The 13,655-nt window shown below is 42.4% G+C and overlaps 1 protein-coding gene across 1 annotated transcript; it reads right to left on the reverse strand.

The window, feature by feature from the left end:
• Positions 1 to 303: 303 nt before the first annotated feature.
• On the reverse strand, positions 304 to 11,690 carry tfec (transcription factor EC). Its single transcript, XM_084573985.1, has 8 exons — positions 11,509 to 11,690; positions 7,467 to 7,721; positions 6,611 to 6,712; positions 4,522 to 4,642; positions 3,446 to 3,502; positions 3,248 to 3,323; positions 2,148 to 2,295; positions 304 to 1,350 (listed from the first exon to the last, which is right to left on the reverse strand). Exons 1-8 carry the CDS (start codon positions 11,563 to 11,565, stop codon positions 838 to 840), a joined length of 1,329 nt encoding a protein of 442 aa, XP_084430111.1. The 5' UTR covers positions 11,566 to 11,690; the 3' UTR covers positions 304 to 837.
• Positions 11,691 to 13,655: the final 1,965 nt, after the last annotated feature.

Here is a 13,655-nt window from a genome sequence, read left to right on the forward strand (position 1 = left end):
AGAGACCGCGGTGAAATCGGGCATATGTGGCATTCGGGAACACAACCGCTGTGTGTTAAGTTTTAACAATATTCTCTGAGCGTGTGTTGATGCAGTGCTCGAGAATGAGGTTTTCTGCGAGATGACGACAAGAATGATATCAAAAAAAGGGGTTTATTATAGTGTTTCCCCACCCCTATTCAGAATAAAAAACATAACATGTTAGGTAGTAATATATATCTTTTTTTATGAATACATGGATTTAAACATATATAAATACAAACACACTTATTAAACAAAAACATATAAAAGACACAGACAAAGGGCTGAGGGCGTGTTAGGCATTGAGGTGAGTACATCGGTTACGTAAGGCACATTACACAACGCAAATGTCTGCAACTGGTTAGGAACCTTTTGTATAGTAGTAGTATTTGCATTTTTTTTATAAAAAGGATAGTTTAAGCAAGTTTTTAGTGATTATTTTTCATATTACACAGTGTATAGCCACCACAAAAAAAACAAAAAAAAAAACAGAAGTTATTTACATTATTTACAGATAAATGTCCCTTTTTATTACAAGTCTGTTTCTGCTGTGTTTGGGAGGCAAAGAAACAATTGCTCCCGCTGAGCTTTGGAGAGCTTTTTGGGACAGTCGAGCTCTAGCACTCACCGGATCAACAAGACCTACACACTTTATACACAGGCGGTACTGTCAGGTGTGTCAGCTGTCATTTAAATAACTTGAAACCCTTGAGCCGTCAGTCTTTTAAAGGCTCTGTGTATGCCCTTTACCGCTGGGGGATTACAGCCTTGTTGTCGTTAAGTGATAACAAGAGAGTGTCAGTGAAGAGGCCGCCCTTATAGGTCGTCACCCTCTGCAGAGCTGAAGCTGCTCCTGCGGCTGCTGTCCTTGGACGCGCCTCCGGGTGAGCCGGCCGAGAGGAGGGGGTCGGTGCCGAACGGCGACAGCGGGTCGTCCATCAGGATCTCGTCCAGCGGGTGCTCCTCTTTAAGTGTGGCGTTGAAGAAGTCTGTGAAATGGGACAACGGGTCGGAGAACGTGGTGCCGGCGTCGGCGCCCGTGATGTGGTCCTGTGGCCCGCTGATGGTGGCGATGGACGGCACGCCAGTCGCGACGATCCTCTGGAGGTAGTCGCTGTTGGGGTCCTCCTGGTAGAGGGGTGGCTGCTGCAGTTGCTGGGCCTGGGGAGGTGATTGCTGCTGCTGCTGCTGCTGCTGTTGCTGTTGCTGCTGCTGCTGCTGTTGTTGTTGTTGCTGTTGCTGTTTGAGGAGATGGGAGGATAGTTCGACTGTCCCCAAGGCGGTAGCCATGTTTGGGAGTCCGTGTGCTCTCGCCTGAATCTCTAGCTCCTGGAAAACAAAGGAAAATAAACCATAAGTTCTCTATTCGCTGAGAAAGTTCTGTCCGTGCACATTGCGTGTCTACATAAGATCGGAAATTGTTGATGTCAAAAGAATTCCTCAGTTATAAGCACATTTGTCTTGTTGGTTAACAGGGAGTGAGGCTGAGACAATCTCCACCACACCTCCTTTTTCACATACTGAGATAACACTGGGAAGTTTTTGTATTGTCACACAATTTTCTCCCACACACGCTTATCACCTATCATTGTCACCACAAAGCCCTCCTTTTATCATCAGCGGCGGTCATTGTTTCCTGGATAGTTCTGTCATCTCTTAAGGTGATTACAGATTTTGTGTTCTTCCCACCGCTGCAATAACGTCGGACAAAGCGCTGCGTGTGTGCTTAAAAATGCACATTTGTACGGGCGTTCATGTGTCATTAAGTCCACCTTCTATTAGCTCCCTTCGTTTACTTCTGACCTGCTTCGCTCCACCAGGAAGAGCTGAGGTCATTGTCTTTATTCATTAGGTAATTAGCCCTGACCTAGAAGAGATTAGATCACGGGGTGGAAGGAACTTTTGTAAACAGCAGTAGGGGGTCCACAAGTTTGCGTTGTGGGGTCGTAAAGCTTTGAAGGTGGAAATTAGTGGGAAGTACCCGGGGAGGATGGAGGTGTGCTTAGCTAACTAAATAAATTAATAATGTGAGGATAAAAGTATAATTTGATAGTGACGTGGGTTTTATTTAAATATTTAAGTGCAACTTGGAGAAAAGACTAAATAAGACTGATATATTTTATTACCTGGATCCTCAGCAGAAGCCTCCTGTTCGCTTGCTCCAACTTCTTCTGACGGCTCTCCAGCTCCCGGGCGTGTTGCTGCTCCTTCTGCAGCCACCTTATGTACTCCACCGAGGCCTTCAGGATGGTGCCTTTGTTCCACCTCATGTCACTGCAGGAAAAAATGTAAAAAGATAACCTTTTACACCCGAACCCCCTGATGTCGGCAGAATATCCTCCGCAGTAAAAAAAAAGAGAGAAAGAAGCAGGTTGGAAAAGTTTTAACTGAGGTTTTTTTCTTCGTCTCCTTTTATGATATGAATAAGAAATGGTGATTTACATGGGGCGATTATTCATCCTTGGACATTACATGGGGAGACTGAATGGGAATTTTAATAGAATAGTTAAGTAGCTATGTGGAAAGTCCATTCTTGTACCTCCTTGTTCGGTAAAATTAATCCTCGAGTAAAAATAGGTGAGGGAAAATGAGCTAAGTAGGAAGGCAAGGAGAAAAATGGACTTAAGGTGCCGGAGTGCAAGTCATTCTTTTGCAGATATTATTACTTTTTTTAAATAATAAAAAAAGGGACAGGGGAGCTGCAGTAAAATTGTCCTTTTCCTCACGAGTGAGACGTCGGCGTGATCGGCGCTAATAATCTCTTTTATCCTGTGTTAATGGCACGACGACAACGCTAACCTTCCATTTAAATTTGAGGCAAAGTTCAACTGCGAAAAGATGGCCGGTGGATTTCAATTCAGCGCCGCGCTCTCATCTCCGCGCTTCCAATTGCGCTTCCAACTTTGATTCAAATGGCGCGGCCCGCTTCTTTGCATTTGACCCTTTTCCTCATCACTCATGCTTGGAGCTGAACCGCGGAGACCCCGGCGAGGAGATGTACGGCTCTCAGAGCGCAGACTACAATGGAAGTTCAAGTGCACCCTTGAAATATGACTGAAATGTGCTTGAGCCCTCATTTGAATTCGATGAACAACGTTTTGGAGTGTCTTTGTGCCGTGAATTTAATACGCTTCCCCGCCGCACAAGTTCTCCAGCAGTTGTTTCAGTGACGCAACGTGAAGTAAAAGCAGGGCGACTGTCCAGTAAATATATGATCTCAACTTACGGGTCATTCGACTTTGGTATGAGTGTCCCCAGCTCCTTAATCCTGTAGTTGATGTTGTATCTTCGTCTTCTTTCAACTGAGCAGAAGAAGAAAGCGAAAAGAGCAGGAGACGATTAGAGCATTGACAGACGCTTTTCTAAAGGCCATAACTCGCTGATAAAACCGTGAGGGAGCTGAAAGGCAGCAGGAGACACTTACTCAAATTGTGGTTGTCTTTTTTCTGCCTCTCCTTGGCCATCACCCTTGTGTCGTGTTCTGTCAAAAAATAAATCACAGAGGGGAACGAATGGATTAGCGGTGCATACTAATTTAGAAGCCGAGCGACGGCGAACACAACACACCACCAGTCAGACACACACAATCAGTTGTCTTGACTGAGTTCAGCGCTGAGGTCAGCATGCGGAGTTTCCTTGCATTAGCCGGCACCGCAGACACAAGTTTGACCTCCTTACACTCACACGCACACACACTGAGCCCATTTTATCCCCTCCAGCATGTCTGAAGCTCATTGTAAAAAAAAAAAAAAAAAAAATGGTGAGCACTTTTAAACTACTTATTATGTAATTAAGACGGTTTAGCAAATTTGCTAATGCTGTAGTGGAGAGGGACAAAAAAATGCCAGTGCTTCCATATTCGTGTTCACATTCTTCCAAATTACACAATTAGGGACCTGACATTGGATTTCCCAATTTGTCTCTGTTGATTCAATCAAGACAATTTAGACTGTGTAACAGCCCATTGTCCTCTCTGCCCACACTCCAATGAAACAGATGGCAATTTACTTATTTGCCCATTGAGACTGAAGGATTCTTCAGGCATCCTTTCTATTTCCTAAATCAATTTGGGTTTTTTTTTTTTTTTTTTGCTTGATGCATTGGATTAATAAGATATGGCTTAAAGGGCACGCTGTGTGTTTCGTTCTCTTTTTTTTTTTGAACTGTGATGAAAAGTTTACGCATTGCTGAGTCTAATTAACAAAATACGTTACAAGACAGTGTTTGTGAAACACAAATAAGAACACCTTTATTAATGTCGTTCACACGTAGCTGGACTTATTTTTAGTAAAATCAGTTTACCAACAATTTTCTGTTTTTAAACAACACAGGCAGAATGTGTTCTTCTGTCCAAAGCGCTAATGCTTAATGGAACCAGTGTTTCTTTAATTATAATCCAAAATAACCTGTGTGTGTGTTTTTTTTTTAACCAATGTGAGGAATTTGACAACTCTTTAATTGGTTAGTTGTTTTGGTCAATACTATGGTATGAGCGCATACCTGTGTATTCCCTTTTTACAGTGAGCTTTGTGGGGTTAGATGTGGGACTCATTCCACCATTAGGGGCGTTCATACCTTGTTCACCCCCATAGAGGTCCAGCATGCTGCTACTGAGGGACACCTAGGAAGAAGAGAGAGAGGGAGAGAAAGAAAGAGAAAGGGTCAGCCAATGGGGAAGCACATTTGCATTTCACACGTGAGACTTTCACACGTTCACCAAAGCCACAACACAAATAGTTGTTTTTGGCTGCTGTGTGGGTTTGTTTAGGGTTGAAAAAAAGCGACAAGAGGCGAGTGACGTGATCAGAGGCTTGTGGAGAAGGTTGTCAGCCCCCAGGCCTCTGGCTCAGGAGCTCCCTGCGGGGAGCTGTAGTCCCACGTCTGCCACAGCAGGGCAGGGCACACCCTGAGCTTTGGTATTGAATTGTGGCCGTGTTTAGGTTGCTTGCTCGTGTTGCATGACAAAAGAGGAAAAACAACTTAACAAGAATGTAACCTAACTGTAACCTGGTCAGATAAGCCCTAACCCTGACCTTCAACCCGGGCCTGCTGCTCTCTGAGGGCTCATTTCACCAAACATGGCGCTTTGATCTGCTAATGGCATCATTTTCAAAACCCCTCCAGTTGAAAGTGCTCCCAACACTGATGTGCTCTGTGTTGAAAATAGCATCCCATTACATGAAAAGGCTAGCTAGGTCAACTGCTTGAACAGAGGCAAAACTGTTTTCCTACGGGTCCCTTCTTGTCTGGGAAAGCATGCATCACTTCTGCAATAATAACGCCTTTTCACGGAGCGGGGACATGTCAAGATGTAGCGTGCTGACACACATGTGTGTCTAATTTGTGTATTTATGGGAAAATACTACAGAAGCCACCACAGATTCCACGACGTGCACAGACAATTTTAACCATGACATGTGTGTCAAATGTACTAGACTGGTGAACGCGATAAGGCTACATGTCATGTCAAGAGATGGGATGGGATGGAAAAGGGGGAGAAGAAACAAATTGCAGATATTTTAGATATCTGCAGTTGGTTTGATTTTCTAGCCAAACCACTGAGATAGGAGAATAGAGGAAGACGGGACAAACGTGCATATCAAAATGAAAGATCGCAACAATTCCCCCACTACCACTATTGTAATCAATTCAATCCCTCTCCCGCCTGTGTTCCTGAATGTGTTGACACGGCGAAACGATGTGATGCATCGTACTGTATGACTAATTAGGATGAATTGATCCATTTAAGCATGGTATCATTTCAGAACAAGCCCATGGGGAGTGTATGCATTAGCCCAATCCGATGGCTCAGTAACTCTCTCCAACAAAATCCCTCACTCTTCTCTCCTCTGTTGCGCTCCTGCCTTCATTTGAAACCGACTGGCTCCCGCTTTCCCTGCTCTTCTCTGCCTTATCTTTTCCTCCCCCTCTCGTACCATCTCTGTCACAGTATGTGTTGTGTTTTACTCTGTGCCACTTTATCTGTGTGTATGATTCTTTGTCTGCTAGTGTCTCTCTGTATGGAGTTAGGCCAGATTCCCCATCTTCCCGTCACACAAACTCTCTCTCTGTATTTGCTTCAGGTGTAGCCGTGTTCTCCAGCCAAACAATCCCTTGTCTCGCACATTTTCTCAGAGTGCCTGAATTCCTCCCCACTAATGGTGCTGGTGACATTTCTCGTCGGTTATCTCCCCAGGAATGGGCTATATATTTAGCTGTCGGCATCAAATACATCTGCCTTCTGCTTTGTTAAACTTCTTTAGTAATGTGACAAATGTTGCTAAGCCCGAGTGAACTTTGACTCATCTCTAGACTTAAGCTGACCTCAGACTAAGTCAGGTCTCCTTTTTCCCAAGCTTATTCTCAAGCCTGCACCTAAATGTTTGGTTGGACAAACCCTCACTTTCAAGTCCCCATTTAAAACAGAGAAGTCATTAGCCAATGAACAAGGACATAAACCTAACCACAACCAAGGTTAAAAACCAGAGGAAGCGATGCAGAAATCAATGTGAAAGGCGTCCAACAGTCTGTGTCATTTCTAAGAAAAGGGTTAGTGTAAATCTGATTGAGCAATGTGATTCATACTTACATTGTTTTGCATTAAGATGTTAGGCTCCATGCAATCCAGGCCTCCATCATTGAAGCCGGATTCAAGACTAATTAGGTCATCAATAACTTCATCCATTGGAAACTAAAAGAGAACAGTAATTTCACTCATGTACTCATGGACAGACTGATGATGTTGGTACCAGAATTTAAATACTGTCCAAGTCTTTTGGAAATCTCAACATTTCAAACCAAAATAGACACGGGAAAAAAAAAAAAAAAAAAAACTGGGGAGGAGCTGTTGAGACACTAATCTAATAACAGACACGTTCCTCGCCGCCATGTTCTGAGGTTTGTTAGCAGCACTGGCAGGAAAAATGTGCATCTGTTACCAAACTAGTTTCCTCCCTTTGAAATGGTTCTCTCATCAGAGACTGCATGTCTGAAGTTATTGATGAGCACATCAGAGAGAGAGGGAGATCAATAATGGCATCACTTTGTTTAGATGATTAGCTGGAACTACTCTGTGCATTAAGACTCAAACCCAATCGACGTATGAATGTAGACGTTGGTGCTTCCCAGGCGCGTGTTGGCTATCCATCTCAACAAAGTGTCAGCCATGATTTATCGCTCTCAATATGAAAGGACTTACAACAAATCTCTTACAAGAAAATCAACTGAAGGAAAATATCTTTGAGTAGCATGAGGAGTGTTGATAGGAAAGCATTTCAAGGAGGTTGCGAAATCTACAAAAATTATGACCAGCAGTTTATCCTTGACCCAGTCTGTGGTTCCAACTTTTTGTTGCAATTTCACAGCTTTCCAGTCATCAGCGATCATCATCTGAGCTCTTTCAATTTCAGTTCCATATAGTCAAGATTCGTTCTTTTCCGACTCACCTCGCTGTCGTGATTGGCCATAGTGAGCAGGGTAACGGGGCTGTTGGGGTTGCTGCCGTCGCTGACAGAAGCCATGTGTCCGTTCCTCATGATGGGCACGTTGGCCAGCACCTGGCCAGGTGTGTGCGGATGCGGCAGGGTGTGACCCGACGTGGCCGAGGAGGCCAGCTTGGAGCCCAGCGTCAGGTACTGCTTCACCGGCTGGTTCTGGCTCTGGTGGAGGTGGAACTTGGAGTTCTCCAGGTGGCTCTGTACCTGTGGCAAAAAACACATTGTGCACAGGGTTACAGCGAGTTGACTAAGCAGAAGATCGGTTCAGGAGATGAGACGTATTGTTTCCTATAAAGCTGAAACAGCGCTGACTCAGTGTGTATACACACAGGGCTTGTTCGAAGCAGCTGTTGGCTTTGCGAGAAGGTGATCTCATTCAACAGACAGATAATAGTTTTTTCCAGTCATTAGTCATGCACAGCAAATTTACAAACTTAACAACATGAGTTTTGTAGAATCCAACTTCATTTAAACCGAGTCATGTTTGAAATTTAAATACTTGTTTCAAGTTGTGGTTTAGCATGAAGCAGACAAAATTTACCAGTAATGTTACATATTAATGCAGCTAGCACTCCACATGAAATAATCAGCCTGAAGGATTCACAAGTAAGTTACATTTATAAAAATAAATTAATTAATTAAAAAACACTGTTAAAGTAAATCAAAGTATTTCTAAATATTTCAATTCTTACATTTGAAGCTCTGGTTGCGTCCCGCATTGTGTAGTAACTGCAGTCACTTAAGTGTGGCATTCTCAGAAAAGCAGATAATCTTCAGATTGGTTTACTCTGGTGTAGCAGCAACTTTAGGGATCCAGGTCTGCTGCTATCCTGACTTCTCAGTGAGTTTCTGTCCCTTCCAGTCCCCTACCACTGTCTTATAAAGGGCCCTAAGTGAACTAATTAGGCCCACAGCTGGGCGTAAGCCTTTATGTTGCGTAGCATGATAATCACTTCAAACGCTAGACTGTCAGATCATCTAGGGTTTGATCACTGCAGGATATCTGCCTTTAGCGTCTATCACTAATTCATTCGGACCGCCCTCTCTTTCCTGTTGACCAATCAGCGGTCATCTCCCAAAGTCTTCTGCCGCCTGCTTCAGGGGTTGTGGCAGCACAATTGACCCTTGTTCCCCAATGAGGGTTTTAAATAACTTCTCTAATGCCATTTTTAACCAAGCCTTTTCATTCATTCACTAGTTTCATTGTAGATAGTTTAGTATTATCATTTGCCTATTTAATAACAGCTATAAAGCTATTTTGAGTAACTTACTTACTTTAAGTAAGTTGAGCTTTATTTTTGGATCTCCCCTAAAATATTGAATGCCACTCAGTAAGGAGAGGACATAATAAGAGGAGGACAATAAGTTCATTGTTGTAACTCTCTTTGTTAGTTTGTGGCCTGTAGAATGTTTTGGGGATTATATATTAGCAGTGATCTTATAATGTTAGTCTTAGTCAGCAGATAGTTCCAGTTTTTACTTACTTCCTCTCAAATGTGTTCTATTCACTGGTTAAACAAAAAAAAAAAAAAGAAGCTCTCCTGAACATTTTTTTTAAATCTCCAAATATAAGACTGGGATCAGCTTATCAACTGGAAATAGAAGAAAATCAGATTAGCCACAACACTGATGTAGTAGCTGATTCAGCGCCATATTGCTGATTGGAGATAGGAAATGTGATGATGCATGTATGTATTTTTAATTTGATTCAAGGGTTCAAAGACAATCTGACCATTAAAAATATATATGAAAATAAATAAATGTTGAAGTCAGGTCTACATTTTGACGACACATTTAGAGCATATTAGTTGGTAGATGTAATTTATCAAGCAAAAGCACGGATAATCAAAGCATATAGAGTAAGTCTGAGTAAGTTTTGATAAAAGTTGCCACAGAACCTAGCGTTGAGATAAAAATACTAATAAAAGTAGCAAAAGTTAACAACTTTTCATATTAGACCATTCAAGGTTCAGTGAATTCAACTGAGCAACAGTGTCTTCATTTTTAATTTTCAACTGTTTAACTTGTTTTTATATTTTCAGATTTTCGCTAGCAACTAAACCATTGAGAGTTTTGGTTTTTATACTAAAACTCAGCATTAAATTCCCCCATGTCAGCCAGACTCGCTGGTCTTATTCACCACTCATGCACCTAACTAAGAAGAGCCTCATCACAATACTCATCCTGTCAGTAGTGACTGAGAGTTCTTATCTGACTTGTCCAGGCCAAACAAGATGCCAGTTGTTAGCCAATCAACATTTTTTTCCACTACGGATAGCAGGAGGGATGCCAGGACTGCTACACACCACATCTGCTTTGTGTGACGGCGGATTGTCCTGGTTTCACTTCAGCTTTCTCACTACTGTAAATGCCGGAGACACGCTTGTTATCCACTTAAGGGAATCTGATTAGATTTGAGAGGTAATGGTGCTTCAGTCACCAAGGCCAGCTTTGACAATGGCAGGCCTGTGCATGTGTGAAGTGGACATGCTGAAAATTATCAGTGCCCGCCATGCACATGGGACAGGAATGAGATAAGAATCTAATCAATCGAGGCTCAAGTTTGGGATTGTTGTGTCTGTTCGGATCTTCAGTTTTTCCCCCTCCTTTTCAATATTCCTGACAGCACCTGCTACAACAACTGAAGCAGTGTTTGTGATTACTGGTAGAGACGGGGTCACAGGTTCACTTTCTATTTACACACATTTGCACAGTTACTCATGACATGTAGACCTGCTGTGAAGGCCATTTGAGGAAAAAAAAAAAAAAAAAAAATCAGTTTATCTTTCAAAAAGTTTGAATGGGGAAATCTGTGCAGTTTACATTTTCACTTTCTGTGTCCAATTAAAAAATGTAATGACATTAGCTGTATCTTCTTAACCTCGTTATCCCACTTAGAGACATTTAAACCAGTAAAATAAAGATGTCAGAACGTGACAATGCCCTTTATCCACACACGCCCTCTTTCTCTTTTTCTTTCTCAATAAAACTTCTCATAACCCTTTTTCTAACACACAAGTAGCATTGCATGCTTGCTCCAGGTCAGTCAATTCCAGCTCTACCTGCTCTTCTGTGATATCACAAAAATAAAGTATATCACAGCAAGTGCTAATTTTCCACCGTCTATATTCTGCATTAGAGGACATATATTCCCACTTATATTGTGATTAAAATCGCAACACAGTCTATTGAAAGATAAAAACAGCTCTGAGTTACATTCACACACCTGCAGTGCTCAACCTAAAGTCAAGTTTCATGCACTCTCTCTAATCCTGATTCCTTCAGCCTCTATTTGTGAGATGCGTTTCAATATGTAGTGTGATTTACCTCGTCGTCAAAAGGTGTATTTCTTTGGTCCAAGCTGAAAGGCTGCACTCAACCTGCCATGGTAACAGACTCTCTCACAGCTCTTGCCTAACACAGTTTCAGTCTTGCCCAAGTTCTCCTTTCACTTCAGAAAAATCCATCAACTTATGAAACACTGGGTGATGGTGACATTAGCTAGCTGTACAAATTATGGACAAAACCTTTGTAGGAGGCTTGGACTCGTTTCTGCAAACAGACGCGTTTTACAACATACTGACACAGTTATGGAATGTGTAGTAGCAGTGCTTAATGACCCCCCCTCTTCCCCCCATCTTGCATCTTTGGAGATAAGATGAAAGTGGAACATAAAGCCTTCTCAGACAAGCTTTCTGTATGTTTTTTTGCTGAGCCTGCTAAACAGTAAACAGCCGTAACCACACATCAGATTGTGAAATGTGTGGGAAGATAAGACTGGGATAGCGAGCCGATCTCAAAATTTGCATTCCATGGTGGCTATTCAGTTATTCTGGTTTTAAGTGCATGCCTTTTACAAAGGGCTAGACAATCCCTCTTGCATGCAAACACATGCACACACAGTTACTCAGACACAGACCTTCACACGCACAAGCTTATATGTGATATTGCCCCACTTCCCCTGGCTTGTAGATAAGTCGTTCCCCCCTACCTGCAGAAGTTGGACCTCTGTTAAGGTGATCACTTTGACCACGCAACAGCGGCTCATGGCTCTCCAGAGTGGCAGCGTCTCCCACCACAGGAGCTGCAAATTCTTACAGAAGAGCAACTGTCACAGCTACGGCTGTGTCTCACGCCGAGACAGGGGGAGAAGAGGAAGAAAGAGAGAGGTACCGAAGCCTCCTTCCTGAGCTTTTGCAGAAATATCAGAAAGGAAGGCATGACACATCAGCTTATTTGGGAGCCGCACGGGTCGTTTCCTCTGGGTGTGTGTGTGTGTGTTTTTGGTCAGGAAAAGGCCTGACAGAGGCAGAAATACAGATGGCAGTTAGGGGGTTGGAGAGAGTGTGTAGAGGTGTACTAAGTTGACAGAATGTGAGTTCCTGCTCGTGGATCACTACACTTTCCTGCCAGCAGAACATCCAGCCCAGCTCAGCACATTCGGTGAGGTTATCTTCATGACACCCACTTCCCTTGGAAGGACTTTTAACCACCAATCACAAACCCAGCCGAGGAAACACACAGAAATCTCTGCATGTGCACAAATATGCCAAACCGCACACATGTAATGCTCAGCTTATTATCACGTTCCAGTCACTATCAGGCCGCAACAAAGGCCAGTGCAGGCCTTCCCAGAAGGGCTCTCAGAGAATTCCTGCACACAGCAAAATTCAAATGTCCTTTATCTTCCCCCAAAGTGATCAACTAAATCAGAATCCAAAGAACTTTGAAAAGATAGCGTTAGCAAAACAAGTCAAGATAGACGAGGAACTTCTCTTAAAGCTAATGCTCTGTCAACTAATAGTTTTATTTCACTTGCAAATATCTTAGCATTACTGTTAACAGTGCATGCACACAGCACTGCCACTTTTCTGTCCTACCATCTACTTTGTCTTGACTAAATTGAAAAGTACAGTTTTAAAGTCACTGCTGATTAGAGACTTTTGCTACAAATCGCGAGTGGGTGTTTTATATCTTTTGATAGACAGTAATAAACATGTCAGAGTTTAATGTAATATGGCAAACTGAATCACAATGATTGAATTAAATCAACCTGATACAGATGATATCTTTAAGAAAGAAATCTCCTTTTAGCTGTGTTTCCTATCACACGTGTCCATGGAAAATGATGTCATTACACATTTTTATCTCTATTAGACGGTAACCGTGACACGTGCTCAGCCGTTCTTCTTGCCTGTTCTAACAGTATAACGATGTGTCCATGTGTCTGTGGGCCCATGCACACTCCAGTGCTTTAGCCCTTGTACAACTACACCATTACCCCATGTGTATATTTGTCTACTTTTTGTTTATTTGATGTCCGCCGTGTGCGCAGTCTATCAGATCCACCCAAACTCCTGGCTGGCCATTTTTGGCTCATCTTGGGGCAAGCCACAAGTGCTCACCTTTGTTAGTCGCCCTCTGCGTGGCATGTTTTAAACATCAGGGACTTCCTGTAAGAGTTGGCCTGCTTCTGAGACAACACTTCAAAGTGCAGCTCCCACATCTGAGGGCTGTTTTATCCTGCTAGAAAAGGAATGCATAATGGACACAGCACCACTGCACTTTTAATGATTCTCATATGAATTAAATATTACGGCTATTTTAACCGGATTACACATGAAACCGAGCGCGAGAGCGGGTGCGTCTGGGTGTGCTTGTTACCTTGATGCAATATTGAATTTATTGAGTAATTAAAATTTAGGATTAAATTACATTCGGCTAGCTGTAAAATTATTTAAAGATGGAGTTTTGATTGTAAACCATTCTTCTTCGCCAAACATTTATCAACACAAATTTAAATGTCTTATGTTGGAAAACATTTGTGCAGCACAATTGGCGGGCAAAAAAACGGATCCCTGAAAGAACAACAAAAATCTTAAATTGTATGTGCTGTAAGCAAATAACTGAATTAAGTAATTTTTCCTTAGTTTTAAATCAAATTTAGACGATCTGATTAATTGTGCCAGCCTTGAAGTTTTATTTTTAAAATGTACTGTACTGAAATCTGAAAGGTATATATAGAAGTGAAGAAAGTATTGTGTGAAGTAAGTGAAGCATTTCTAATTTACTACTGACTCGTTTACCTCCGATTTTACAAACAGTATTACGTAAACTGTTACAGTCAATTGAAGGATC

Source organism: Chelon labrosus (assembly GCF_963514085.1).
Source record: "Chelon labrosus genome assembly, chromosome: 23".
Lineage (NCBI taxonomy): Eukaryota > Metazoa > Chordata > Actinopteri > Mugiliformes > Mugilidae > Chelon > Chelon labrosus.